General features: G+C 29.5%; 2 protein-coding genes across 7 annotated transcripts in view; one reads left to right on the plus strand and one right to left on the minus strand.

The window, feature by feature from the left end:
- Nucleotides 1-18,782, plus strand: part of LOC126839164 (uncharacterized) — a 32,732-nt gene extending 13,950 nt beyond the window's left edge. For 2 of the 5 annotated variants that reach the window (XM_050574271.1, XM_050574270.1), the window contains exons 2-16: nt 8,859-8,963; nt 10,317-12,236; nt 12,308-12,495; nt 13,588-13,790; nt 13,851-13,966; nt 14,060-14,163; nt 14,332-14,349; nt 14,425-15,741; nt 16,182-16,394; nt 16,487-16,619; nt 16,878-16,998; nt 17,061-17,156; nt 17,257-17,571; nt 17,641-17,732; nt 18,193-18,778. In XM_050574271.1, coding sequence (XP_050430228.1) covers nt 8,912-8,963; nt 10,317-12,236; nt 12,308-12,495; nt 13,588-13,790; nt 13,851-13,966; nt 14,060-14,163; nt 14,332-14,349; nt 14,425-15,741; nt 16,182-16,394; nt 16,487-16,619; nt 16,878-16,998; nt 17,061-17,156; nt 17,257-17,571; nt 17,641-17,732; nt 18,193-18,431 — 5,127 coding nt within the window. In that variant the 5' untranslated portion in view covers nt 8,859-8,911 and the 3' untranslated portion in view covers nt 18,432-18,778. Of the gene's footprint in view, nt 1-8,858; nt 8,964-10,316; nt 12,237-12,307; nt 12,496-13,587; nt 13,791-13,850; nt 13,967-14,059; nt 14,164-14,331; nt 14,350-14,424; nt 15,742-16,181; nt 16,395-16,486; nt 16,620-16,877; nt 16,999-17,060; nt 17,157-17,256; nt 17,572-17,640; nt 17,733-18,192 lie in introns of those variants that run through there. The other 3 variants (XM_050574272.1, XM_050574273.1, XM_050574274.1) reach the window with 3 other exon arrangements.
- A 498-nt stretch (nt 18,783-19,280) lies between these two features.
- Nucleotides 19,281-25,834, minus strand: LOC126839003 (sorting nexin-13). 2 transcript variants are annotated; one of them, XM_050573889.1, is made up of 18 exons: nt 25,616-25,834; nt 25,375-25,547; nt 25,200-25,308; nt 25,025-25,140; nt 24,311-24,609; nt 24,078-24,250; nt 23,887-24,000; nt 23,702-23,825; nt 23,489-23,647; nt 23,292-23,428; nt 23,100-23,225; nt 22,558-22,735; nt 21,849-21,944; nt 21,652-21,794; nt 21,183-21,560; nt 20,195-20,409; nt 20,013-20,125; nt 19,281-19,570 (listed from the first exon to the last, which is right to left on the minus strand). In XM_050573889.1, the coding sequence occupies exons 2-18, from the start codon at nt 25,476-25,478 to the stop codon at nt 19,374-19,376; spliced, it is 2,781 nt and encodes a 926-aa protein (XP_050429846.1). In that variant the 5' UTR covers nt 25,479-25,547; nt 25,616-25,834; the 3' UTR covers nt 19,281-19,373. The 2 variants fall into 2 exon arrangements, with proteins under 2 accessions (XP_050429846.1, XP_050429845.1); XM_050573888.1 differs by having other exon boundaries at nt 25,375-25,834.
- Nucleotides 25,835-26,162: the final 328 nt, after the last annotated feature.

Here is a 26,162-nt window from a genome sequence, read left to right on the forward strand (position 1 = left end):
ATATTTTCAGTATCCATTTCGTTTTCCTCTAAGTAAGGGATGAAAATATCTTGGAACATAGTCTCGTAACGCTCAGAATTCACCATCACTGCATACCCCTCTTTCATATTCAAAAAAATAAGGCCCAATTATTCCAACTTTTAACAATGCACACCAAACTGTTACTTTTCCACTGTGAAGAGACTATTAGTGCAATTCTCTTGGGTTACCGTTTGCCCTATATCGGAAATTTTGTTTATTGATACTGTCCAAGTAGTAATGAGGTCTTTCGGTCCCGCTACCATGCGAGCGCCTCCAAGAATGCATCTCCGTGCAAGAACGCCATCTATCGGACATTCTGTTTCCCAAATAATATTTTTTTCACATCCAATAAAACTTCCCTAAATTAGCAACAACTTGTTTTTTGTTTCACCCCTCTACCTCAATAATTAAAATTATAGCGCCCATTACAAATGTGGTCTTTCATTCTCCGCCACCCTGTACATAGTACCAAAACCTCCCCCAGGCCCCAACGCTACAATTTATCTGCATTATTTAATGTCAGCAATTTTGATAATTCATTTAAAAAACTATTGATAGCGATCTGTAAAATTTATCTATATTGGTTAAGGATAATAAACTATTTTTTTTTTAAATTAGGATATATGGTGGCTTAGGAGAAAAGTGTTTGTGCTTAACTCACTACAGAAATTTACTTTTTTCATCAATATTAATATATTTTATGACAGGTTTTTTTTATACACGTAGTATGTCACATTATGTCACACGCGTTGTAGATTTGTTTTTATGAGGTAACAACTTAATTTTAGTTTTTTTTTCTTTGCATATCAAACGAATTTGTTATGTAAAAAATAATCCACGATCTTATGACTAATAATGATAAATTAATTGATCTGAAATGAAGAGTGTTGCTGCTTAATAGTAATTGAATTTAACTTAAGTATAATACAAGTTTACTTAAGAGTTTGTTAACCATCTATGTTAGTGTTCAGAAATGTTTTGAAAAAAATTGATTTGAAACTAAAACTATTGTGAAAATTAATTTGTAGAATAATTAAGATTCTTTACTACTAGTTAATATTTTTATCAGACCATCATTTATTAAAGTTTTTAATTATTTGTTTTTACAAAAATTTTAGTTTTACAGATTTTGTTTTACACTGTCCATAATGAGAGCAAAACGCCTCTTATGAAAACAAAATATTAAGATATTTTGGAGAAAATGTCATAGCTGATTTTTAATTTTTTTTTATTTGACTTAATTTATAATGTTGAAAGACATACTGTTTTTCTTTATTATAAGGGATTACGTTTTGGTCCAGGAAATATTTTTAAGAACAAATATGATAATCCCTCTAAAATGTTATTCTCTTTCAATTTACAATAGATGTTTTTGCTCTAAATCCATAATGGAGTGAGTAAAACTACTATAACTAAGTAGGTAGTAAAGTTCTTACGCTAGATAATTAAGTTTATTATAACTGTCACTTAATAATATTTTAATAATATCATGAAAAAACATAAAATATAACTGTGATAGATGATCAAAAAAAAAAAAAAACTGGTAGTCAATTCAGATATTAGTTGGAAGTGATTGTTAGGCGTTGAATAAAAAGGATAAAACAAAAATTAAAAAGGCTGAAATAAGAATTTTGAAAGAAATTTGTGGAGTCTCATACCTTAAAATAAAGCCAAGTCTAAAATATTAAATAAGCCATAAATAAATAAAAATTAATGTTCTTTTTATAATATTTCACCCTCTCTTATTACTCTATAGAGCGATTAGTGATTGGTAATCGATGAGTCAGAATATATTGGGAGGATATTTGGGAGCGGTGTTAATAGTTGGTAAAATAAAAGAGACTAGATTGGGTATGTAGAAAGAGCAGAGGAAAATAAAAAAGTAAAACAAATCCTGAATGATTATAGTAAAAGGATGAAAGGAAAAAGTAGATTGAAGAAGTGGCGAGGAGATTTATAAATGAAGATACGGAAATGTGTGAAGCGAATTAAGAAACAGCGAAGAAGTGGCGAGGAGATGTTATAAAGATCGGAAATGATAAAGGTTAAACCCTTTTCCTATTGGACATAGAGAGCCATTGGACAGCTACGGCTCTCCTTGTTAAGTTATTAAATTAACTAACTTAAGTATTACATTTTTTCTTTTTATAGATATCTTATTTAATATAATAGTAATAATTTAAGGATACATATTCTGTGTAAAATCAACACTAAGATATTGACTCGGATTTCGAATGTGTCCATACATTTTTTTTTTAAATTTCTGTTGGTATTTAGATTTTAATTATATTTATAATGAATTGTCGGTTGTCCATAACTATAACTGTACACATAAGATACAAATCATTTTTTTGTTTTTATTTTCATTGATTCAATCAGTATACCAGATATTGATGCAAAGTTGATAAGGTATTTTATTTATTTATCTGGTATAGTATAAAAAAATTAACAGAGTAATGGCAGATTCTTACATTGTTCATACTTGATTTCATTTATATGTGTCTTGGTATATTTCCCATTATGCACATCAGATCAATGCCTATGGTCCCTAGTTTTAAAAATTTGTTAAGTCTTTGATTATTTATATTGTGAATTCAGTGGCCATATTTTTTATCTTGGGTTGAGATTATTGCTGACAACCAAACTAATGCCTGTGTACACAAAAGTATCAATAAATATTGCATAATTTTTTTAGCTTTGTTATTACTACTAAAGAATTTAAATCTCATACACACTTTTTTTATTGAATGTTCAAAAATTATTATCATAATATAAAAAAAATTACCATCTAAATGAAGAAATCATCCTCTTTTAAAGGGATTGGTAATAGTTATTTCTTAACTTGGTTTCATTCCAACGTACTAATCAATATAGTGTAGCAATAAGGGTTCTGAAAACTGATATGAATTTCTCATCATTCTTCTGTACAACTTTTTTAAATTTTAGTTTGAAAACAGTATTCAATTAAAAGATTATAAAATTAAACAAAAAATACTAGGAATTCACTAACTATTAACCAGTTCATATCTCAGAACATATTAGACTTTATAAAATTATTCTTTTTTTATATTTTTATAGTTAATATTTCACCTAATTTTAATTTATTTTTTAAAAATATAATCCCATCCTTAATGTGTTAAAACCTTTTAAACTTTTTTATAGGTAACGTATATATTTTATTCATTTTTTAAATTAAGAATGATTTGCTGAAAAAATTTAGACTGGTTGATAACGAATTTTAGATATTTATATAGAGGTATTTTATATAACTTATTTAATTTTAAAATTTAGGATGGGAGGAAGGGTGGAGTGAAGTATTATTTTTATCTACACGCATTACTTAACCGCACTCCGCCTCCTGTTCTACATTTTAAACTTTAATAACTTTTAAAGTAATTATCCAAATTTGGTATCATCCAGTCTAATATTTCAGCAATTTAATCTTAATTTAAAAAAATAATAAAATATAAACATTACCGATTAAAAATCTAAAGTTCATCGTTAAAATCAAAATCTTTAAAATTCATAGGCCTTTAACACACATGAAATGAGGTATTATAGTTGAAAAATATATCGAATTTGGGCTAACTAAGTGAAAGTATGAAAAAGAATAATTACAAAAATTGGTTTATGGCATATACTAGGTTATTGCATCTCTACGCTCTCTCCATTGACATTTTCGATGATAAAAATAAAATGGCAGCGTAAGAGTTCAGCCAATCAAATTAATTTATTTTATAAAGGTCATTGTATATATTTATCAAAAAAACAATGATGTACCCTTACGCTGAAATTTTGTGAATTGATAGTATAATAATGTAGGAATATGCAATAACCTAGTATATTTAACCCATGGATAGGTTCATAGTTTGTGGAATCATCCTGTTTATTATTTTGGTGTGGAGACTTATTTTCGTTTAAAAATATAATGATAATTAGTCATTTCGTTTTATTTAATTTTCGAAATAATAAAATACCAATTTAATTAATTAATTAATTATTAATTTGACATTTATTATTTGTTCATGTTAATTGTTTTATTGTTTATATTTTAACGAAATCACGCTGTTGCACGCTTTTGTATCGAGATAAAACTTAAAAATTATTGAACAATATTGTAATAACTATAATTTATAATTATTACATATTATATTGGAAATTCGTTATTATAACAAAGAGCCTAATATCAATACGTTTTTACAAAACGTATAATTATTAAACGTTAACGTTATTGTACAGTTTTGTTGTATGTTTCTCGGAGACAGTAATAAAATAATAGTGAAAAACGTTAAATAATCTTATTTTGCCGTTATGGTGATCATCAGAGCGAATAAAACAAACAGTTATTTCCGCTATTAACATTTTAGAGTTGAACGCAGCCGTCGGGATTACATTTTTTTTTTTACTATCTGAATGTCTATCGAATTCTTGTCATCCGGGGTAATGAGAGAGGGGAAGGGGAGAATAAAAGAAAAAAAAAGGCTGTTCATCACAGCGTAATACTCTTTAGTGATATACGCATAGGTCTGGTACATTAAACTTTAGAGGTGTGAAGAACCTTGTGGGTTTGGAAATATTTGATATTTACCCAAAAGCTGAGCTTTAAATTATTTTTTAACCAACAAGACGATTTTTTTATAGAGCCATCAGCCAGTCTATAGATCAGAAGTCTATATCGAAGTTCCCTCGCAAATCGAGAAAACACAAAAAAAATGTACATTAGTTTGGTATTATATATTTTTATGACTTGAAGTTAGTACTATCTATTATTTGTTTTGTTTCGTTGTAAATCCGGATTTGTTTTAGTCATGTCCTGATCAGATACTTACTACAATGTACCACCTTTTTAGTTTTATAGACTACGTTAATTTAAATAAAACTCGTAGTTTGAATTTATTTTTTTGCAAACAAATAGTTTTGCAGAAATCCTTATGGATATTTTAAAAACTCGAACAATTTCCTAAAATTTCTGTGTACGAATATAATATTGTTGTTTATTAAGTACTTACGATTAAGTAATTTCTAACAACTGAGATATATATGTTTAATATCGAGCATTAATGTTTTCTGTATTTGTATTAATGTTTGTGACATCCTTATCAACACAAATAAAACGTAAATTGTGCATTAAAGTTCTGTACACATTGTACGTACTATTACTGTAAAGTGTGGATTGTTTATATTTACCGAATGTTTACCAGGAAAACGATTTATAAAATGTTGAGTCGCAGCAAAAGCTATTGAAAATAATATGGAATAATAATATACTAACTGTAACATAAGTCGAAAAATATACGCCTTAGTTTTATGTGTGTTTCTCTCTGTAGGAGAGCCAAAATAGTTGTTTGACCTAATTATTTTCCAGAATGAAAACTAAGAATTACATAAGTGTCACAACCAAGTTAACAGATAAATAAAGTTAATGTTTCATAAAAGCACTAAATGTTTTATCGACATTGATTTCAGTATTATTAAAATTTTCATATTCTTTATTTTTACAAATTTAAGTTAGAACTATTCAAATAATACATTCATGAAAGTTTTAAATCAAAATTTAGAGTATTTATTTACTTATTATTGCTTACGCCAAAGGTACACCACGCCGCGTCGTCTATTATACAATTTATACACATTTTTTTTAAAAACTGCGGAAAGTCAGAGTAGAAGCTTTTTGATCAATCGATTTGCTTCTGGTATTTTCTAAAAAAGTCCAACAATTTAGAGCGATAAGAGCGAGTTCGAAAAAAGAACCTTAACAAATAAGAGGGAATTTTGTTTAGCAATTTGTAGTAAATGTTAGTCATAGATCATTGATTAAACTAAATTGGGTTTTACAGGGATGGTAGGTGATGATTTCGTCGTTTATATGCAATATAATTTATAAGAAATATCTCACATATATAAAAATCTCAAAAATAATGTTTTTTTCTCCAGACGTTTTTCTATTTGTATTATTATATTTTGTCTGTTAAGAATATGCAACGTATTTTGCGTACGTTAGGTAGAGTAGTTTGTTCTCATAATTATTTAAAATTCGTGTACAGCATTTAAAAAGTATGATAATATAGTGATCATTTTTGGAAAAATTACGTAGGCCGAACTTTGTTATTAGGTATGATATAGTTGGTTTTTTCTGTGTAAATGTGTCCTATGCTTATCTCGAAGTCAACACACATCTAGTATACATATATCGTTTGTGAATGTTTTTCTTTAAGAAAAACAATAACTAGTTTTTATAGTTTTATTTCATTAATTGAATATCGTCTTAGATGAAATTTTTGCTAGTGTTTGTATATTATACGTTTTAAGTGGAACGGAAAGATGTCAAGTTAAGACAAAACAGTTTATTTTTTACTTTTGTATAGTTTTCCGAATCAATTTTACACATTTTTGAAGTGTTAAATCACAATTTGGCCTTCTAGCTCTCATAGAAAACGTTGTTTTCCAAAAAAAAAAAAAAACCGATAAATATTGAATTTTATCAGTTATTTAGAATTGACTAAAGTAATTTTTTTCATGGTTTCGCCGTATCTCGGATAAAAATAACATAAAGTAAATGTTCTTATTCCTCGAGAGTTTTTGCTGTTATCACTAAATTCCTTCATTTCTCTCGATTTATTAGTATATTCCTCCTATATTGTGCTTATAGGTTCCTCAGATCTTTTTCTACGACTTCCAAAAGAAATCAACATACTTATTTTTTAACTTAAAATTACGGTGCACTGTAACTTTTTCAAAAATAGACGAATTTGTTTCAAATTTAAATGGCATATTCTTAAGATAAAGTACTATCGATGAACGTCGAATTATAAAAAAAAAATTCTTCAACCCTTTCTCCTAGAAACGGTGGAAACTTTTTCTTTATTTCTCTTTTCAAGCGAACCTTTGGGACTAAATTTTGAAAATTAGACAAAAACTCTCCCGAAAAAGGGAATAATTACAGATTGACCGTTGCTTATTTCTAGGGTGCTATGCGTGAGTAAAATAATAGTCAACAGGTATTTAAAAATATTTTCGTTATACCGTTAATCACAATGTATTTATAGGTAACAACTTGAAACAAATTATATCTTTGAAAACGCTTTTATCGGTTTTTGTATTTCTGTCATCTACAGAATCGCATTGAACGTTTTTTTGAAAGTGATTTTATCACATTCAGTTATAATAATTCCTTGTTGACCTAACCTGCCCAGATGCTCTGTCCTCACTATGCACCGACATCACTATACTGGCTTTTGTTTAAATATCATATGCTTTTTTTTTTTAATGAAAATAGGTTTCCAACAAAAGAACTTGGAAGAAGTCGACGGAAATCGTATTATTTTAATGAATTGAACCATTCTTATTAGTTAAGATTTTGGAAAAAATTATAACACAAATATTACAAATTTTATAAATTACTAGCTGGGTACATACAAAAAGATTGTCGTAATAAAAATCCTATATTTTTTTAAAATCATTAATAATATGTAATTTATATATTGTTGTTTAGTTGTCTTATTAGATATTTTGTCAACAATTTACTTAATCCCTTATACCTGTGTACCCTCCAAATTTATATCATAGTATCTTGTAAGAGTAAAATAGGTCAACTAGTAACGTGTGTTGTGTAGAAATTAATAAGAACTCAATATACACAAAAAAGTAGCCAAGACATACTTATAAAGGTTAATGAGAATTAGCCGTGGGATGAATTTTAATTTTATTTAAATTTTTGTCGCTTGTTGAATGGCGTTTCTGCAATTTATATATAATTATTATATGAGAAGAATATTGTTTTATTATCGTTTTGATGGAGCTATTGTATTATGAAATATATTATAGTAAGATTCGCAGAACACTAACTTCATTTTGATGCTTTGAACGCGGGGATGATAATGTTTTTTCGGTTTCGTTGTACGAAGGAAAACTTTAGCTGGGAACGGTTTCATTCATACATAATATCTGGGTCACGTCAAGCACGTGTATAGACACATGATCAATAGAAATAGGTGTATCCGTTATTATAGTTGTTATAACGATGCTTTTTCGGTAGCCGAATCGTCTAGATTTGCATTATTTTTTTTTATACATAAAGGATTCGTATTACCGTAATGTCGAATACAAGCACGAGCTATAGATATGTAACCACCATATTCGGCTATAATATCATCTATAGCCGCGATCACGAGTGTCCTAGGTTTAAACTGCAAGAGCAACTGTTACGTACCTAGTGATGACCAAGGTGAATTTAGCAAACGACATCATTTCAAATTTTTGTTTATCGAACATTTACATGAAAGCAGTACGCGCGCATAGTGAATGGCATAAATTAACTAAAGGAGAGTATTTTAGTATTTTAGATTTCAAAAAAACTGTATTTACCTCCTACCTAAACTACACATTTATGAATTTGGATCTTAAATATATATATATGTATATTTCCTTTCTAAAAAACTAACTTGTCAGCCTAGTCAATAAAAAATTGTTTAAACCCTTCACAAAGAGAAGGGATACTGCCCCTATCGTGTGCACGTGTGATCTGTTTTCTTCATATTCGATCAAGGGTTGTGTGCAAAGATTGCCATTGTTTACGAATATTCTCTTTTTGACAAATAACGCGCCCGTGTGGGAAAAAAGTGTGTGCGATTCGAGAGATATCGCTTGTTGTTCGTTTACCTCGGCAAAGAAAAAAACAGGGCGGTGCTTAAAGCGATTTAAAAATCAAACAGTGTTCAGAATATTTGATAAATCAAATACTAAATCAATTTTTACGCGCCAAAAAATCGATTACCCATACGCGTCTGTCTGAAGTTGGTTGTTTTTTTAATAATATTAAAAAATATGTATTTTTTCAGATATTAATCGCATTATCTCATATTATACGTTGTGATCGAACGCCAATATTGATATGTTGGGGAGCAGCTTACACCATCATCGGAACATGTCATTCCCTCACGGTGGTAAGTAGTATAGTTAAAAAATTATTATAACTTATTCACAGTTGTTATCTAAAACTCACTAGCTAGGCTCCGAGTTAACTGTTTGTTATTTATGGTCGACAAAATTACTGTGTGTGGTGGTACTGTGTTAGGGTTGTGTAAACGTAGTTTTTCAAGGTTATTCTAAGCTTCGTTGACTATTAATAGTCGTTGATGCAGACAAGTGTAGTGTGCTAATATTCCTTAGCATTTTTCTAGTTATCGCCGTAACCCATTATTATGAGATAAATACAATTTATAAAATATATTGTTTACGACGACTACTCGGTCGTGATATTGATTTGTGTGTTTTATAAAATTGTATATATTTCAAACACATAACGCACCAAGAATAATATAATGTATGTGAACGAATTCTAGTTACAGATTAATCGTTAGAGAACGTTTTATTGTAAAAGAAAAAAAAAAAGAAAACGACGGTCGCGTTTAGACAAAAACAAAATCTCAACTTTGTGTTAATGAAATCCATTTGTTTTTTTATTCAATTAATGTTATTAAACCATCATTATCCCATTAAGGAGCACATTTATAATATAACAGTTTAAAATGTAATACTTCAAAATAAAATATGACAAGTCACATTTGTCTAAAAATTTGAGGTTTTAAATTATAATTAATATTTATTCGGCTTTACTATTTGATTAAAATTGTTTTCAAAATTAATGAAACCTAATAAAATTACAGGAAAAACTTTAAATAATTATTATATTTCTAACAATAACTTTTATAATATGTAAACTAATTTGACTAGTCATGCATTATTTCACATTTACACCTGTTCCAAATTTAAAAAACCTACTTTTAAAGCTGTTCCAAAGTTTTATAAAATAAACTCTATAAAACTAATTAAAATAAATAATAAAAATATCAAGAGTATTTTAAGTAATTTACTTAAATTTATAAAGTAAATAATAAAATATAAATGAGTATAAATTAATAAAGTAATTTACTATTCATAACTTAAAATAATACAATTTTTATGATTTAAGTATAAATTAAACTAAAGCGAAAAATGTATTTATGTAATCATTTGTGTATTATTTAAATTTATCAAAATAAAAATGTATTTAAATTAAATGTGGATATTTATTTAAATTAAAATAAAATTGAATTAATTAATTGAGTCAATAAATATAATTTTATAACTTAGTTTACTTGTATTATAATTTATTTGAACAGGTTTAAACAAACTTTTGTCAAAAATAACCGTTTTTAAAGTTACGATTAATTTGTTCCTTATACTTCTAAAATATTGTATAAAAAACGAGTAATAATCCATTTATTAATAACCTATTTTCTTAATATATATTGCAGGCTCTGTGATACACAATAATATGCCTCCATCTGTCAGTAAAAAGACACCAGGTGGTGGTCGACTGAATGCCGTAGTGAACAAACTTCATTTAGCGAAACAATGTACTTCAGATAATTCTTATCCAGAGACGGTAGCGGAACAAAGTTCCATATCGATTTTACACAATTTGTTGAATCCTGCACCTGTTACTACTGGTTCAGAAAAGAAAAGCCTACGAGCTCCTCCGGCATTGTTTCCACTTACTTCGGAAGTGACAATACAACGTTACCCAATCGTTCATCCAGTTAACGACCGCCCATTAGATGTTTTTCAACGACTAAAGCGATTGGGCACGGATATAGCAATGGAAGAAATTCGCAATGAGACTACGTTGAGTATTATTCCCACGCCGGCATCATCACTGAGTGCATCTGTGTCATTGACTCCTATGAATAATTATAAAACCAATCAATCGGCGGTTTCTAGTTATATTGTAATGCCCAAAACCAATGTGTTCAACAACAGAAAAATACCAGAACCATCTGTTGTTCTGGAAATGAAAATGACTCCTACTAAACAGCTGAATGTTCCCATTCCACATTTTAGTAGCAGTACAACCGACTCAAAGAGTTACGAATTTTCAATTGATCAGTCACAAATCCGTGTTACAGATAACGGACACAAGCTCTATTCTTGCAACGTATGTCCCGGCATATACCAGCGTAGGGGAGCTTTGAAGAAGCATTACTTGAAGGCACACATAAACTATCATTATTTGACAACTCGAGATCTGCAAATTGCCGGATTCAGAGGTGATAGACTTGATAAAATGTTGACCAAATGGAAAGACTCTAATGGTCAAATTGGTTACTATCACTGTCACAAGTGTTGTGTGTCATTTAACACTCCACTTGAGTTGCGGCGTCACGTGTCCAGTCATCCTCCCCCCGTTTTACATTCACTTGCTGTAAAAAAATTATCTGATATTGTTACCAAAGTTTGTGAATTATGTTTGTATTGTGATAAAAAAATTGAAAACGAAGACGATCGGAAGAGTCATTTATCTAAAATGCACCCTCCCAAAAGAAGATGTCATATGTGTATTTATTGTCAGTTAAACTTTTTCGATTTGTACACGTTGCACAAACACATGTGTACACTTCACGAAGACATGTATTATGGCTGTGCTGAGTGTAAAGAGAGATTTGTATCCAAAGAATTGGCTAAGAATCATAAAAATATTTGTTTGAACAATCTCTGTATAAAATTGGAATCTGACAGCAGTATAAAAAAGGAGACTTACAATCACGAAGAGCCTATAGTCGAACTAATAGAACTGAAAGTCAAAGAACCTAAAACAATTGAAGTTACTAAAGAAGAACCTCTTCTACCTGTTGTGCTTCCTCTAACACTTCCAGTTCCTCCTGAAAAACAGAAAAAAGAGGAAGTGAAAAAAAAAGAAGAATCAAAGAAAGAAGAAATAATTAAAAAGAAAGAGGATTCCAAAGTTTACCCTTATTATTGCCCCGATTGTAAGAAAGGATTTACTCAACAACCGAATCTAGCACGGCATATGAGCTTAGGTCATGGTAAAAAATTGGAGTACAAAAAGATAACAAAAAAGTTACTACAAACTACAACTAGTAGTAAAGTGATTTTACCAAAAAAACCTGTAAAAGTCCAAGAAAAAGAATTAAAAGACGAGATTCAAGATTTAAGCGCTAGAGGAACCCAATTTGTTTACTTGAACAATAAAAACGAGTTGGTCACTAAACAGGGCTTACCTTTTGATATATCGTACATGAATCTAGAAATTCAGAATAGAATCAAACGTACAGTGCCGTCCTTGAATTCCAGTTCGACATCTAGTGAAGATGATATGACAATGGGTTCCTTAGAAGCTGACGCGGCTTCATCGTATGGGTTTCCGAGTCCCCACGGTAAGCATAGATCAGATTTTGTTATTTTTGTACAATGTTGCAGCTTTTGTTATACCATTATTTTTGAATAGATCTCGAAAGAGAAAAACTGGAAGGATTTAGTGGCGAATGGTTGTACCCACGTACTTACATCTGTTCGGCGTGCCCGATGAGGTGTTCCAATATTTGGGAGATCTATTATCATAAGTGGAATGTACACCCCAATGTGCATTGTCATCATTATGACATACCGTTGGATCAACTACCATCCCAAATATGGGTAAGCAACATATCATTTTTTCAAAAATCGAGGGCGGTAGACACCATTGTAAATTATTTTGATTGAATATGATAAAAATTACCATCAAGTAAACAACTTTTGATGCAAATTGCAATTTATTATGCTTTTTGTTGTGTTATTTATATTTTTCCAAGATTCTGATTTCTAAAAACAAGTTTATTATGCTATAGGTACACACATAATTTTCAAACCATAAACTCTAAAATTTTCCATTTTCTTTTTGTATACTTGATTTTTGTTTGTAGTCTTGAATAAACGTATTCGTTATGTCAACTATATACCTATTGATGACAGCAAAAATTTAAACTTCTTCCTAGATCCCTTATATATATTTTGATTAAAATGTTTTTTTTTTTATGGAAACAACAATTTAAGGTATTTTTATTATTATTCATAATATCAATTAATAATTTGTTTATTTTCAAATGGTTCTCTTACCAAAAAAAAAAAAACTATTTGTTAAACGTGTTAAAATATGTTTGCAACAAAAAAATTAACAATGAATACATCTTTTTTATGTATGTTCTAAACATTGGTTAAGATGACATTATACCTTTAGTTTTTTACGATAAAAACTTCACTACACAGAATCATTTTACTTGGGTCATGATTATTTTAGCATAAAAACACAATAATAATGATGAGGACATAATTTTAGAGATAATAACATAGCTTTTTATCAAAATAATTCTTTAAAAAAAAACCAACATAGCCCAAGTAAAATGATATGTTTAGGTTGGAAAAGTAATTAAAAACGTTGCCAATAGCATTGTGATGGTCTGATAAAAAAATAATTACCAATAATAAATATACAATATTTTCTTAGCTTTAAATTAAATTAATATTTCATAAAAAATTTCCTAAAAGTACTCTTTATTAAATAATGGGTATTACATCTTCTTAATATGTCATATACACCTGATTTTGGGAGATGAACTTGACTGACACAAATATTTAAAATTCAATTCAAGATTAAAAATTACATCATTGTCATAGAATTAATATCATTTGTATTCACGCTAAAGCTAAAATGAAATAGCTTAAGTTAATAATATATTTGTCTTCTGTCAGCGACCTGAACGAAATTTGAGCAGAATCGGCTTATTGACAGAATGTGACGAGCTCCAGACTGATGTTCCGCAATGTACGAAATGCGGAAAATCAGAAAATGATCTCGCTCAGCTCCATCGTCATTTACTGGATTGTGGTGGCGATACAGAGTGGCTCAAAACCATGATTCACACGACCAAATCGCCAAATAGTAAAAAATCTAGGTAAGTCACTATAAGATATAATTTTAAAATTTGATTCAAAATATTATTTCTACATTACAGGAAAAATTGGAGACCGTTCAATTTCCGAAGGCGAAGGAATGGTAGAGCCAGACACGGTCTTAAAAGAACTCCGCCCACACCTCCATTACCCGTTGTAAAAACTAAACCTGGCGATGGTTAGTATAAATAAAAAAAAATTAAGAATATAATACAATAAAAAATGTACGTGTTACTTATATTATACATCATTTAATTTGTTTTAATTACAGCCGAAAGCGTAAGCCGAATGATAGCTGATTTACCTCCAAAACGAGTCACAAGGAGATTAGTTTTTGAAGCTCCCAATGGAAATAACCAAGCAACAATAAATAGCGTAAGTATTACATTGGGGTAACCTATTGTATGTAGTTTTAATATTAATTATTTTACCAAACAAACGTTAAAAATAACGTGTGGGAAATTTTTTGAGATTTTTAATATTGGATAACCCTGTTAATATACTGTATATCTTAATATTTACACGCTGCTTTGAAACGTAAAGAAGGCTGTGGGGCGAAAGGTATTTTTGAAATTGCAAATTGTTTATGTTTTATTAATCGCGTATGTTAATATGAATCTCTTTATTGTGTTTTAGGTTCCTATTGACATGAGTCGAAATCTGACTGTATCAAGTTCAACTGTATATAGTAAAAAAATTAAAAAACCACTGCCGGTTGCACCAGAAACTGCCAATCTCATATCCGAAGCTCCAGATTTTCTTCGTAAATTAAATATTATGCGAGCTCCGTCAAAACCAGCCGAACATGTAACACCTTTCAGTAAGTCTGAAACCGAAGAAATTATAGCGGCTATGAGAAAAACGCTAATGGCTTCTCCTGCGCCCACACCAGTAGTTCTACCTAAAAAACGTAAAAGAGCACCTTATGATTTCAAACAACTAGCTGAGAAAATCGCTCAACACGATCATAACGAAATACTAGATCCAAAAGTAGACGTCGATAAAAACGTTTCCAGCGAAGTTGTGCAAGTATCAGTGAACAAGAATAAAGGGATAAAATTGATGAAGGAAGTAGAAATTGGATTAATTAAACAAGATCGATTACGCAGAAAGAGAGATAATCCAGAAAAGGTTTTTGAAAAACCCGTAGTTCCACCAAAGAAAGCTAAAATTGAAACTCGAGTAAAAAATACAAAATTTGATGTCCAAGTTACTGAAAAAACTAAAGTAGGAACTCAAGTGAAAAAGAAAAATTATAAAGCTGTTACCAAAAAAAGTGTTGTTAAAAGTGATGCTCCTAAAGTGCAAACTCGTAATAGTAAAAGGGATAAGGTCAAGAAATTGCCATCGACTGAATTACCTCTTTTAGAAAAAGAGGATGATAAAGCATTAGTAGTTAATGATGATGAGTCATCCAGTTTTATTGACCTTGAATCTAGTCAAGATATGTGTTCGAGTAATACTTCTGACAATAAAAAAGTTGTTAAAGTGAATCCTTTTAAGCCAAAAGCAAAAAATAGAAGAAAACCTGGTATTTTTTTTGGGTCAAGAAAAAGAAAGCGAAATTTAAAGACTGAAAATAAAATCCAATCTTCAACAACCGAGTTTGATTTGTCATCGCCAAATTCCAAGTGTTCTGAAGTAAGCGCTGTAAAAGCAGACCAAAACAAAGAACAAATCTTGCCAAACGGTGAGGAGGTATTCAATGAACTTATAAAAACAGATTTTCCTCTTCAAGAAAAGTGTTTGAACTTAGAAAAAATTGCTCAAAATGAATCCAAAATCCAGATGGACAAGGGTGAAACCAAAGCCACTGCTCCGATCTGCGCTGATGTCACAGAGTCAAAGGAACCCGAAGAAGTTGCGGAACCCCGTTGGCATACACAATCAGATTCATTTTTCGACTTGCCTTCCACCATTAGCTTGGGGTCTATTCTGAGCTCGGTTAACAAAGTATGTTGGTTAAAAATAATTGATTTATTACCTTATCATATGCATGCAGTATTTGAAAAGGATATATTCAAAATTTAAGTTTTTTTTGTCAAGACATTCTTGATGGTCAGGTATTCAGTTGTCTAGACCATTTCTTTTTAGCCCTGTTCTTTGTTCGTACAATTATTTTCATCATTTCTTTTATCTTTTCTCCCTCCGACACTATTATCGTACAAAACAATTCACCATTATTGGCTCGTTTTATTGAAATATACCATTTACTATCATACTATATATTCTTTTTTCCTATGAACTTAGTAATCAAACTGTGCTTTCTTATTTACAATTTCTTTTATAATCTCATCAAAAACTCATAGTTTTTTGTCATAAAATAATGTTCAGTTTCTTAAAACTTATTGCTTGGTTTTAACATAAAACTTCATAAATTTATTTTTTGATAGATTTTGGAAGGACCAGATAGTAATGTCACTAGTTCAGAAGTAAATGACTACTCTTGGTCGGAGCTACAGCGTGCGATGGGTGCTACTGACGAGGAAATGGCAATTTTACAAAACTTTGGTACAAATCCTGCTCAAGTGGATCAAGAAGCTGGCGGGGAAAATAAATTGGAGCTTCTGGACTTAGATTGTCGTCAAGAAACTGGTATTAATCATGTAAGTCAATAATTTTTCATTTCCTGACTATTCAATCGGTTTGACATTATTTGTTTATAAACTTTCAATTTTGTATAATATATCTTACATAGGAAGAGAAAAAAGAAATGCCAGATAACAGTGAACTGAACTTTAAATGTAAGGTGTGCGACCAATGCTACAAAGGTATTGCAGCATTTCGTATACATTCCCTCGATGTACACAGTATTGAAGATCCTGAACTAGGTAAATATCATTGCTTAAAAAGAAAATATATAATAAAATTCTTTGCAATATTCTTCATTTAAAAGAATAAAGCTTGTTGTATTTTATTAAATGTTATTGTTGATATGATTAATACGATTAATATGATTTAATACCTATTCTTAATAATTATATTTTTGTTTGCTTTAAAATCATATTTGACTTACGAAACGGTACTTGATTATAATTTGTTTTATGGGGAAAAAAATGAATAAATCGAGTATAAATATATTTTTGTAGTTAATGTAATAAAATCTGATAACCTACTCGTCTGTTGGGTATGCAAGCTTATCACGGAAGGAGGACCAGAAGTTCTCGAAGAACACATGGTAAAAGATCATGAGTTTGACGATTCTAATGGGTAAGATGAGATTAATAAAAAAAAAACATTTAGTACATTTAATTTTTCAAAATTACTTTCAGGGAAAACGGAAAGGAATTAAAGAACAAAATGGTCTGCAAATTAGGTGAAATTTTGGATCAAGCCTTGAAAAATCTTATTTCTTCTACACAAAAACCGTAAGAGCATATTTTAAACACCTTCTCAGCTTCGCATAAATAATTAATTAATTAATTTTTCACTCGCAAATATATTTATAACTAAATCAAATATTTTCAGAAGTGCTGGCAAAATTTGGAGCGGTGGAGCCATAACTTTGTTGGGAAAATTATGCGCCTTACGTAACAATGAAAAGGGTACCACTGTGTCTAGTAGTATTGCTAATTCGGCGCTCGCCAAAGATTTACGAAAAGTAATAGGGCGCAATGGTAATGGGTCTAATAGTAAAACACAAACTAAAAAATGGCAGTCTCCCCACGCTCTTCGTCAAAATGCTCGTTTAGCCGCTTTGTCTGAAGCCGCTCAAAGATTGACGCCCATGATCGATTCTGATGACTCGTCGAGCATATACAAGTGTCCGATTTGTAACATTGGGTATATATTAACTCACCAGATTGGTAAAGTGAGATCAAAAATGACAATTCTCTTTTTTTTTTTTTTTAGTTTTGAAACGACCAGTACAAGAAACAAACATATCAGCCGAGCGCACAACAGTCCAAAGAAATCCACTCGGCTTGATATTACTAACAACGCCAGTAAGTTTGATTTATATAATTATATTATTACACTCTAAATATTTGGTAATGTCAGGCGCTTTGCATAGGCAATTTTACTACACGCGTACATATGAGAAATGGGACTACTTCTATAATACTGTATTGTGTGTTGTTATTTTATAGTTAATTTTTTCTGGAGAGGGATGATGCGCGGGTAATCGTTCCTTAACTACACTGATTTTAACCAAATTTATCGCAGGCTAAATTTTATGTAAAAATCGGTTTTCAATTTTGGATTTGAAAAATGCTAGAATTTAGATTAAAGAAGAAAAACCACCCTTTATTAAACCATTATTTATAAGAAAAACCCTTACATTTAAAATATTATTGGAATACTTTGATTTTTTAATTTATTGTAGGAAACATTTAGTTGATATTATTAATTGCTTTCCGGCACGTTTAAATAATATTGTGTTAACAATAAACATTTTGCGTTTAGACGATTCATCCCAACCCACCCAAGCGCCAACAGTTCCAGAAGAAACGCCGGCGGCTGAACCTGCCCAAGTTCATCCAATGTTCACAGTGGGCGCGTTAAACCGTCGAGGGCTCAAGAAGTTTAACAGCACGTGTAGCGAGGAAGTACGAGCACGGGCAAAACAAGCATTACGTGATCTCGAAATCAAATCTAGATTAAAACATTACACATTTTCTGGCGACCAACCTTCACCTAATTGATTTACATGTTCGTTGGTTTCCGTTTCAATGTTTCTCCATTTGTATAAATAAAATACAATTTTAGATAACCATACTGTGTTCAATTTGCCCTCATCAATTATTTTGTATTATTGCTTTTATATATAGTATATATATATATATACTATTAGGAAAATATATATATATCAATGTGTTTTAAATATATATATATTTATATAATTTGTATATAATCAATTGTAATAGGTAAATGACTACTTGTGGTTTAAATGTTTATGTATAAAATTAATTCCTCATTAAGACAAATTGTTTTGTTTTATTTGAATATAACTTTTTTAAAACAATCTGCTTTGATGATAACTTTTCAAAGTAATCTTAGACTGACTAGTAAAGTTCTGTTTTATTATTATTAAAATATTTAATGAGCTTGGAAAAAAAATGTATTCTTATTTAATTATACAAAAGCATTCAGTTAGTTAATTTTTTTTAATGATAACCTATTTAATTATCGTAATTTTTTTTTAGTGATAATGTATTATACTATTGACTACAATTCATGTAACTGATGTGCCTTTGTATTGTAATATTTTTTTTTGTTTACACATTTTGTCATAAAATTGAAAAAAGTTACTTTTACCTATCTTGAGACTAAGTTAACTGTCATCTAAATAAAGTTTTTTTTTTAGTTTAATGGTACGGTAAATAAGTGGGTAACTTAAGTTAATTATATAATAAATAAATAGTTATAAATTAAGTTATTTAAGATACACAAATTGTTATGATCTAGACAAATATCATTGATAAAAAAAAAAGTATTTATGTACTAGATGGAATGAAAATATATATTATTGTAAAACACTGTTAATTGTGAGTGTGTAATATTTATTTGGTTATTCCACATGATTTTGTACATGGTTATTATAAAAAAAAAAAATTATAAAAATAATTACTATATAACATAACTAGCTAGCTTCGACTAAGTAGTGGGGGGTTTTTGTGTAATTTATCTATGAGACCATTGAAATTTGGAAAGACTAGTAACAAACACGCACTTAATAACACATAAATTAAACGCTTGTTGAGCGTTTTATGTTGTAACATTACAACGACCAAGTAAATACCGCGTCGAGTGACTTCGCTCCCCATCAAGTGCTTCAGTTCATCTGAGAAACAATGTGTTTTGTTAACCATTAGTATTTATTAAGGGTGAAACCAATCCATAACAAAATTGGTCGTTAGAATATTCTTAAAAACAAATACTTTGTATTATTTTCACCTTAGGTGTAAACATTTCATTTTTTTTTTTTTGTTCAAGTGAATATATTATACAGTATTTAAATTTAACAAAAACTAAATAACTTGACAAGGACTTGTTTTAAAAATAATTTCAGTATAATGATTTACACTTAATAATTTTCACCATCTTCAAATCAAAGCCTTTATTTAAAAGCGGTTTTTAAAAAAGTTTTTTTTTTAATTTATTTATTTTCCTTAGGGTATCAAATGTAGAGAATATTGTAATTTTTAAAAACAGTTGCACAACCAATTTTGTTGATTTGGTATGGATTGACCCTTTATAAAGAATAAAAACAAGGGGAAACTTACCGGATACAGAAGACAATAGTGCACATTTAGCGGCTAACAGAGTTCTAAGTTGAACTTCTGTGTCGCGAAATTGTACTTCAGAAGCTCTTACCCCATCAGGCCATAAATTGTTTCTGGAAAAAAATTAAATAGTACTTTAATTTCGAACTGTGTCAGTCAATTTCTAGCTGTTTATATTGTACTTGATTGCAGCAATTAACAAGGAAACCCTGTAGGGATCTGTAACCGTGGTCACATAATCTTTAAACCGTCTGTTGACTATATGACCAAACGACGCTCTAACTATATGCTGTAAAAGCATGACGAAACGCTTACGTAGCCATTGTTGTTGTTCATCAACTTCAAAAACTTCAGCCAACAAAAGTAATACCGCACGCATTGGCATATTATCGTCATCCTAAAATTAAAATGTATTGTTTAAAAATAAATTCTTCTAAACATGGAAATCCTAACAATAAAAATTAACTATAAAGATTGATGTTGTGTTCATCATGGGCAGATTGGTTTTAACCAATATTTAAACTATATTCACAAGGCTCTAAACTTCATGAGACATCAATTTTTTTAATGCAGCACATTGTTTTTTAGTATACATAATGTTAAAATATTTTTGTGCGCATTTCAATGTATTGTTAATTTGAATTCCAAATTAAAATTAAAAATGCCAACATTTCTGGGCATTAAGTTCTATTTATAATGGCAAAATTGAACATTAAACGCTTATTCCACAAAAATGTTACGGCCCCCCAGATTATTAAATTTTTTGGGTGTTTTTCTCAGTTTTGATACACCTATTCTAGAAAGAGTGGATCATTTTTATTTATTTCACTTTTTTTAATTCCTAAAATCCTAATACCTAATGTCCCCACAATGCCCAACCCCACTGTACTGGCTTTTTTTTCTAAATAATTCTTTTGACTCGTAATAATTTAAAAAAATAGTTAGATATTTTAAAACAATATTAGTAGGAGACAAGAGTTTTAGCTAATTAAAACTAAGTAATTTGTAATTGTATTCATTAATCAGATAATAAGTTGCAAAACTATCATGGACCGAGTAAAAAGCAATCTACATAGATATGTTTTGGTTAAAAGATAATGCAAAAACGTCATTAATAGACACTGTGATGATCTGATAAAATTACAAATGTTTAAACAACAGTTAACAAACCTCGTCGACGAATATTCTACCCGGAGGTTTGGCAGGCCCAAGGACTTTGCTAATGTTGTCCATGACTCCATCTACAGTATTAAATATATTATCAGGAACTGTTTTAACGACGTTGCCGACGGCTTTCAACGGATTAAACAAAAGATTGTCGACTGTTTTTACAATTTGTCCGGACAACAGAGCTTTTTTATCTTCAGGCCTTTGTTCGAGGAATTGTTCAACCATTGTTTGTATACCAGGAAAATTAGCTACGGTCGATGACTTCAGTAAATTGTGTATAAATTGATTTAACATCATCATACGTTTTTCTAAAACACGTCTATCGGCATTATGGAATGTTTTCTTAGCCGGGAATGACAGCCTACCCAATTCTGGATACTAAAAAAATTTCAATATTAACGTTGTAAAGTAACTATTAGCTTATTTTCATCAATTTCAACATAAAGGCGGTAAGTTTCAGTTGACTTACTTTGTCTTTTACTCTTTGATAAAGATCATAAAAATCTGAATACCGTTTATAAACATGCCAGTTTTCTTCTTTTCCAGACATATAAACTCTAGTTATGGAAACTGCATAAACCCCAAATGTTTTACCGGCTTCGTTGACAAGACCTGTAATTTAATACATTTTAGATCCACAATTTTGTTAATAACAATGATACTAACCAGTTTCAATTATGTCTGCAGATAATATAGATTTGTCTTCTTCCAGCTGACTAGGACTTAATGCTTTTGTACTAGAAAGAAAATCACTAACTTTATCTGAAAAATAAATATATATATATATTTATATAAATAAATACAGTTATACTTAGTAGAACAATATTTCATTCAATTTTATAATATCTACTTTGAACTGTGTTCTGTTCTATTTATGGCAATTTTTATTGTATACATATATTTCATAGATTTCCATTATTGGATTGTAATTATTTTTGATATTCTCCTTGATTTTAAAGAAGAAGAAAGTGGTTTTCTAGTACATATATGAAACCCGACAAGAAGTTATGAATAAGGTACTTCAATTTAGTATTAATTAAATATAACGCTCTTCGGTTTTTTAATTTTTACTTGCTTAAGTAGATTTAAAAAATATCCAAATTAATTTAAAGTTCTATTTTTAAAAAGACAAAAAAAAAAAGTAAATTAGTAAAGTCATTTGAAAAAATAGTTGGAGCACAGTGGAAACGGGAAGGTCACACCAACGCCACTGTACTGGCTTTTTAAATATATCATGACAGATTTGAACCTCCTGAATAATATTTTGTCTATTAGTCCAAATTTGGTTAGCGGACATAATATTAGTAGAAATGAATTACCACCCTATTTGTTATAGTTAAAAAAAACTATGAAAAATAAAAAACTTTAGACTTACCTCCAGTGCCCTTAAAAAGTTGTTGTACGGCATCCATAGGTAACAAGAAATCAGATGCAGGCACAGCGGATTCAGGTGTTTCATATAAATCTGATCCTATCGCTTTCATTTCGAGGTCTGTTATTAATCGTGAACACGATTCGTGTTTCCCAAAACCGGATATAATTCCTTTTTCTGGCTGTTTTAAACAACAACAATAATATTAATATTTTAATGTAAACTAGTTAATTTAGTTGACTTTATCAACACGTTTACTGCCGATGGATCCAATTAACATCATAATAACATAGTTCACATATTATGCATATGACACAAAAAAGCGTTATTGGCACCTTTTTAAGAATGAACTATAACTCAGTCAGTGTTACAATTAAATCTTTTTTTTTCAGTGTTATTTGTAAATATTAACATATATGTGCAAGTTGTATATTATAGACTAATATGATCCGCAGTGAACGTGTTAATTATATACATTATTTACATTACATTATATTAAGTATAAGATTATTATGAAGTAAAGATATTTGATTTAAACCAAATACCTTTAAAAGTGCCTTGTATAATGCATTCTGAGTCTCGTCAAACCAACTTTCATCTACTGAATCTGATTGAATTGTTTTAGCGAGTGTATTGACTAGATCGTCTTCGAGTTCTTCTTGAATTTCAGGCTAGATAATTAACGATTTTATTTAGTTTTGCCAAATAAAAATTTTAATTTAAAGTTATTATAATACTTTTTGACTAATATATAAAGAGTATAATTTTTTTGCTTCATCTCTAATATGATCTACCGTAGCTTGTTCAGAAGACGTATACTGACTAGGATCGCTACTAACACTTTGCATTTGTTCGTGTACAAACTGTCTCCATCCTGAAAATCAAACTAATACTATACTATTTATTTAAATATAACCATTATAGTATTACTGACCATCAATATTAATGTAAAACGACATAAAACTTTCACAATTTATTGTCGTCAAGTAATCAATAAAATATGGCAACGCATTCTTGCTTTCTAAAATCCACTTTAACGATAACGAATCATTCTTTGAAGAAGATATAGAATTTTCAAACGATAACAAAAAATCTAAAACACACAAAATGTTGATCATTTATCAAATTTATGTTAATGAGTTATTACCTAAAGATCTGTCAGATTGCTGAGGAATACTGCTGACGATTGTTTTGATTAAATTGGATAAAAATATTAGACTACTCAATTGTTGTTTTGCTCGACTTTCGGATTCTCCTGAATCTCTCGAACGCTAAAACAGTAAATATTTTTTAGTCAAATAATAAAAATTAATACAATTTAAAGTCTTTTACTAAATTCATTATTTCTTTGTTGACTAAATTATTAACAGCGTTTAATTGTTGAGTAGATTTTGTCGATCTTAAAACTGTAAGAAAAGTTTCATTCGTTATTGGATAGTCACTGCACTAAAAACAAAATACAAAGATAAAATAATTAACACACGTAATTTTTGTCAGTTAATAAAATAATGTATTCAAATTACCAGCCATATAATTAATTGGTTAACATAGTCAGAGTTACTTAACATACTTATTGTGGTAAATATTATTTTATTGGCTATTATCTCACGCATTAAAATGCGCATAGATCGACATTTAAAATCATTTTCAGGAGCAATATGATATAAAATTGCTTCGGAAATATCTCTAAGCCATTCTAAAAAATTAAATATAAATGTGAATTAAATTAATTTTATTGGTGAAAAAATTGACTTACTCCTCTCGTAACTTTCATCCAAACAAACATTTGCGTGTGACGTATTTAATCTGTCTACGTCTTGTTCATGTTGAAAAAATATAGTTACCAAGTCGTTATCATCAGAGTTTTTGGAAGTCACTGATTTTAATGCTTTTCTATAGATACGTATGTGTTTGGCTACCTCTTCGGTTAGCTGCGTACAGACAAATTGTAGAAAATCGACCTTCTGCAGTCGTTTAGACATGCAATAGATTAAATAACTAGCAGATTTATTCAGCTGGTAGGGAAAATCTTCATCGTCACTTAACTTATCATACCTATAATGTACAATGTATAAAACAAATTATTAGGATGTATAACCTAACCTAATTTGATTATTATACATTTGTGTAACAAAAACAGCCCTTCTTTTCTCAATCTTCGACAATAAAAATTATTTTCAAAAATTACTCGGGGAGTATAGGAAACTTGTAAGAGAATACTGTTACGGGAGCATCAAAATAAAAAATTATGAGCACCTTTTGTATTCTTTATCTAAGTTTATTTTATAAAGTACGAATACTACTCTAATTAATACTAAATATTTCAGGGGTTTATAACAATAAATACAAAAATTAGAATAAGTAATCAAAATTGAAATTTTATTTCTATTCTCCTCAAAAGTTTCAAAAATCAAGTTACGACTTCTTTCACTGGCGGCAGTCAATATAAACATTATATTTTATAACTTACCACGGATATACGTAATCACGTAGTATCAAATCCAATATGTCTGACAGTTGATGGTCAATGTACTCTGAACCACTTAAATTTTCATTTTCCTCAATATTGTCATCTTTTTTTGATATCTAACCAAGATATTACAATTAAAAAAATAATAAATTTAAACATGTTTTAATAATATTACCGATTGAATGTCAAATAAACTGTACATTTCATAATTAGGCTTTTCTTTCACTGATTTTAGATACTGAGCAGTTTCTTTTTCTACAGCATTGTATGCAAAATATGACACACTGTAAATGTACAATATAGGTAATAAGACTATTTTGGGTTAATCGAGCCAAATGCTGATAACTTACCTAATTATAAAAGCAAAAAGAACAGAAACAGTAAGGGTGGTCAGCCACAAACCAAAAGTGGTTATACAAAATACGGACAAGGCAAGAATCCAGTAATAGATCATGGCTGTAGGCCTCAAACTCAACAATCAGATGACATATTCGAAACAGCAATGTTTCATAACACAATACAACTGTAAATAAGTAATTAAGTTCACATTTTTGTTTAACAACTTAACAAAAAATCGTGGTGAAACTTTACTATGAGTTAGGAGCAAAACTCTTGAAAAATTGAGGTAATGGGTGTTAGTTCTTAATTTGTGTTATTAAATATTAACTATCAAGATCGATGTTTCATCTGTTATCATTTAATCTGTAACGATAGTAAAATTGACCTTCATGAAGAAACCACATTATAAATGGTATATATGTCAACAATTCATTTTATCAATTTCCATAACTGGCTGCTACAAAAATTACACAGCCGCCCACAGATATATATTATAAGCTAGTTTGCTAACTAGCAATAAGAATTGAAGTCGACGGTCCGCCATTCTGGTGGGATTTATGTGTGTTATCAATGCATATAATATATATCTGTGTATATTATTATATCAATAGTATATATGTATGTATATATATATGTGATTGTTGTAAACATATTATATTATTCTCGCGTGATAAGGTTCTAATTCCCACCAGGATGGCGGAAAGTGGCTGCTTCAATCTTCTTTATTGGTGGTATATACAATTAGCAATCTAGTTTATGATATATATCTGTGAATAAATATAAGATTTTTATCTGAATT

Source organism: Adelges cooleyi, unplaced genomic scaffold (assembly GCF_023614345.1).
Source record: "Adelges cooleyi isolate 19-005CV unplaced genomic scaffold, UGA_ACOO_1.1 ACOO_flye_CR_arks_rails_tigmint_CR_PRNA_30, whole genome shotgun sequence".
NCBI classification, from domain to species: Eukaryota; Metazoa; Arthropoda; class Insecta; order Hemiptera; family Adelgidae; genus Adelges; species Adelges cooleyi.

What these genes read in the sequence shown, in the direction of transcription:
- LOC126839003 (XM_050573889.1), bottom strand. Translation starts at nt 25,478, where the DNA reads ATGATCTATTACTGGATTCTTGCCTTGTCCGTATTTTGTATAACCACT. An exon ending in CTTTATATATTAGTCAAAAA is followed by an intron (nt 23,226 to 23,291) that starts GTATTATAATAA and finishes TTAATTATCTAG; the next exon opens with CCTGAAATTCAAGAAGAACT. An exon ending in TTGTTAATTGCTGCAATCAA is followed by an intron (nt 20,126 to 20,194) that starts GTACAATATAAA and finishes ATTTTTTTCCAG; the next exon opens with AAACAATTTATGGCCTGATG.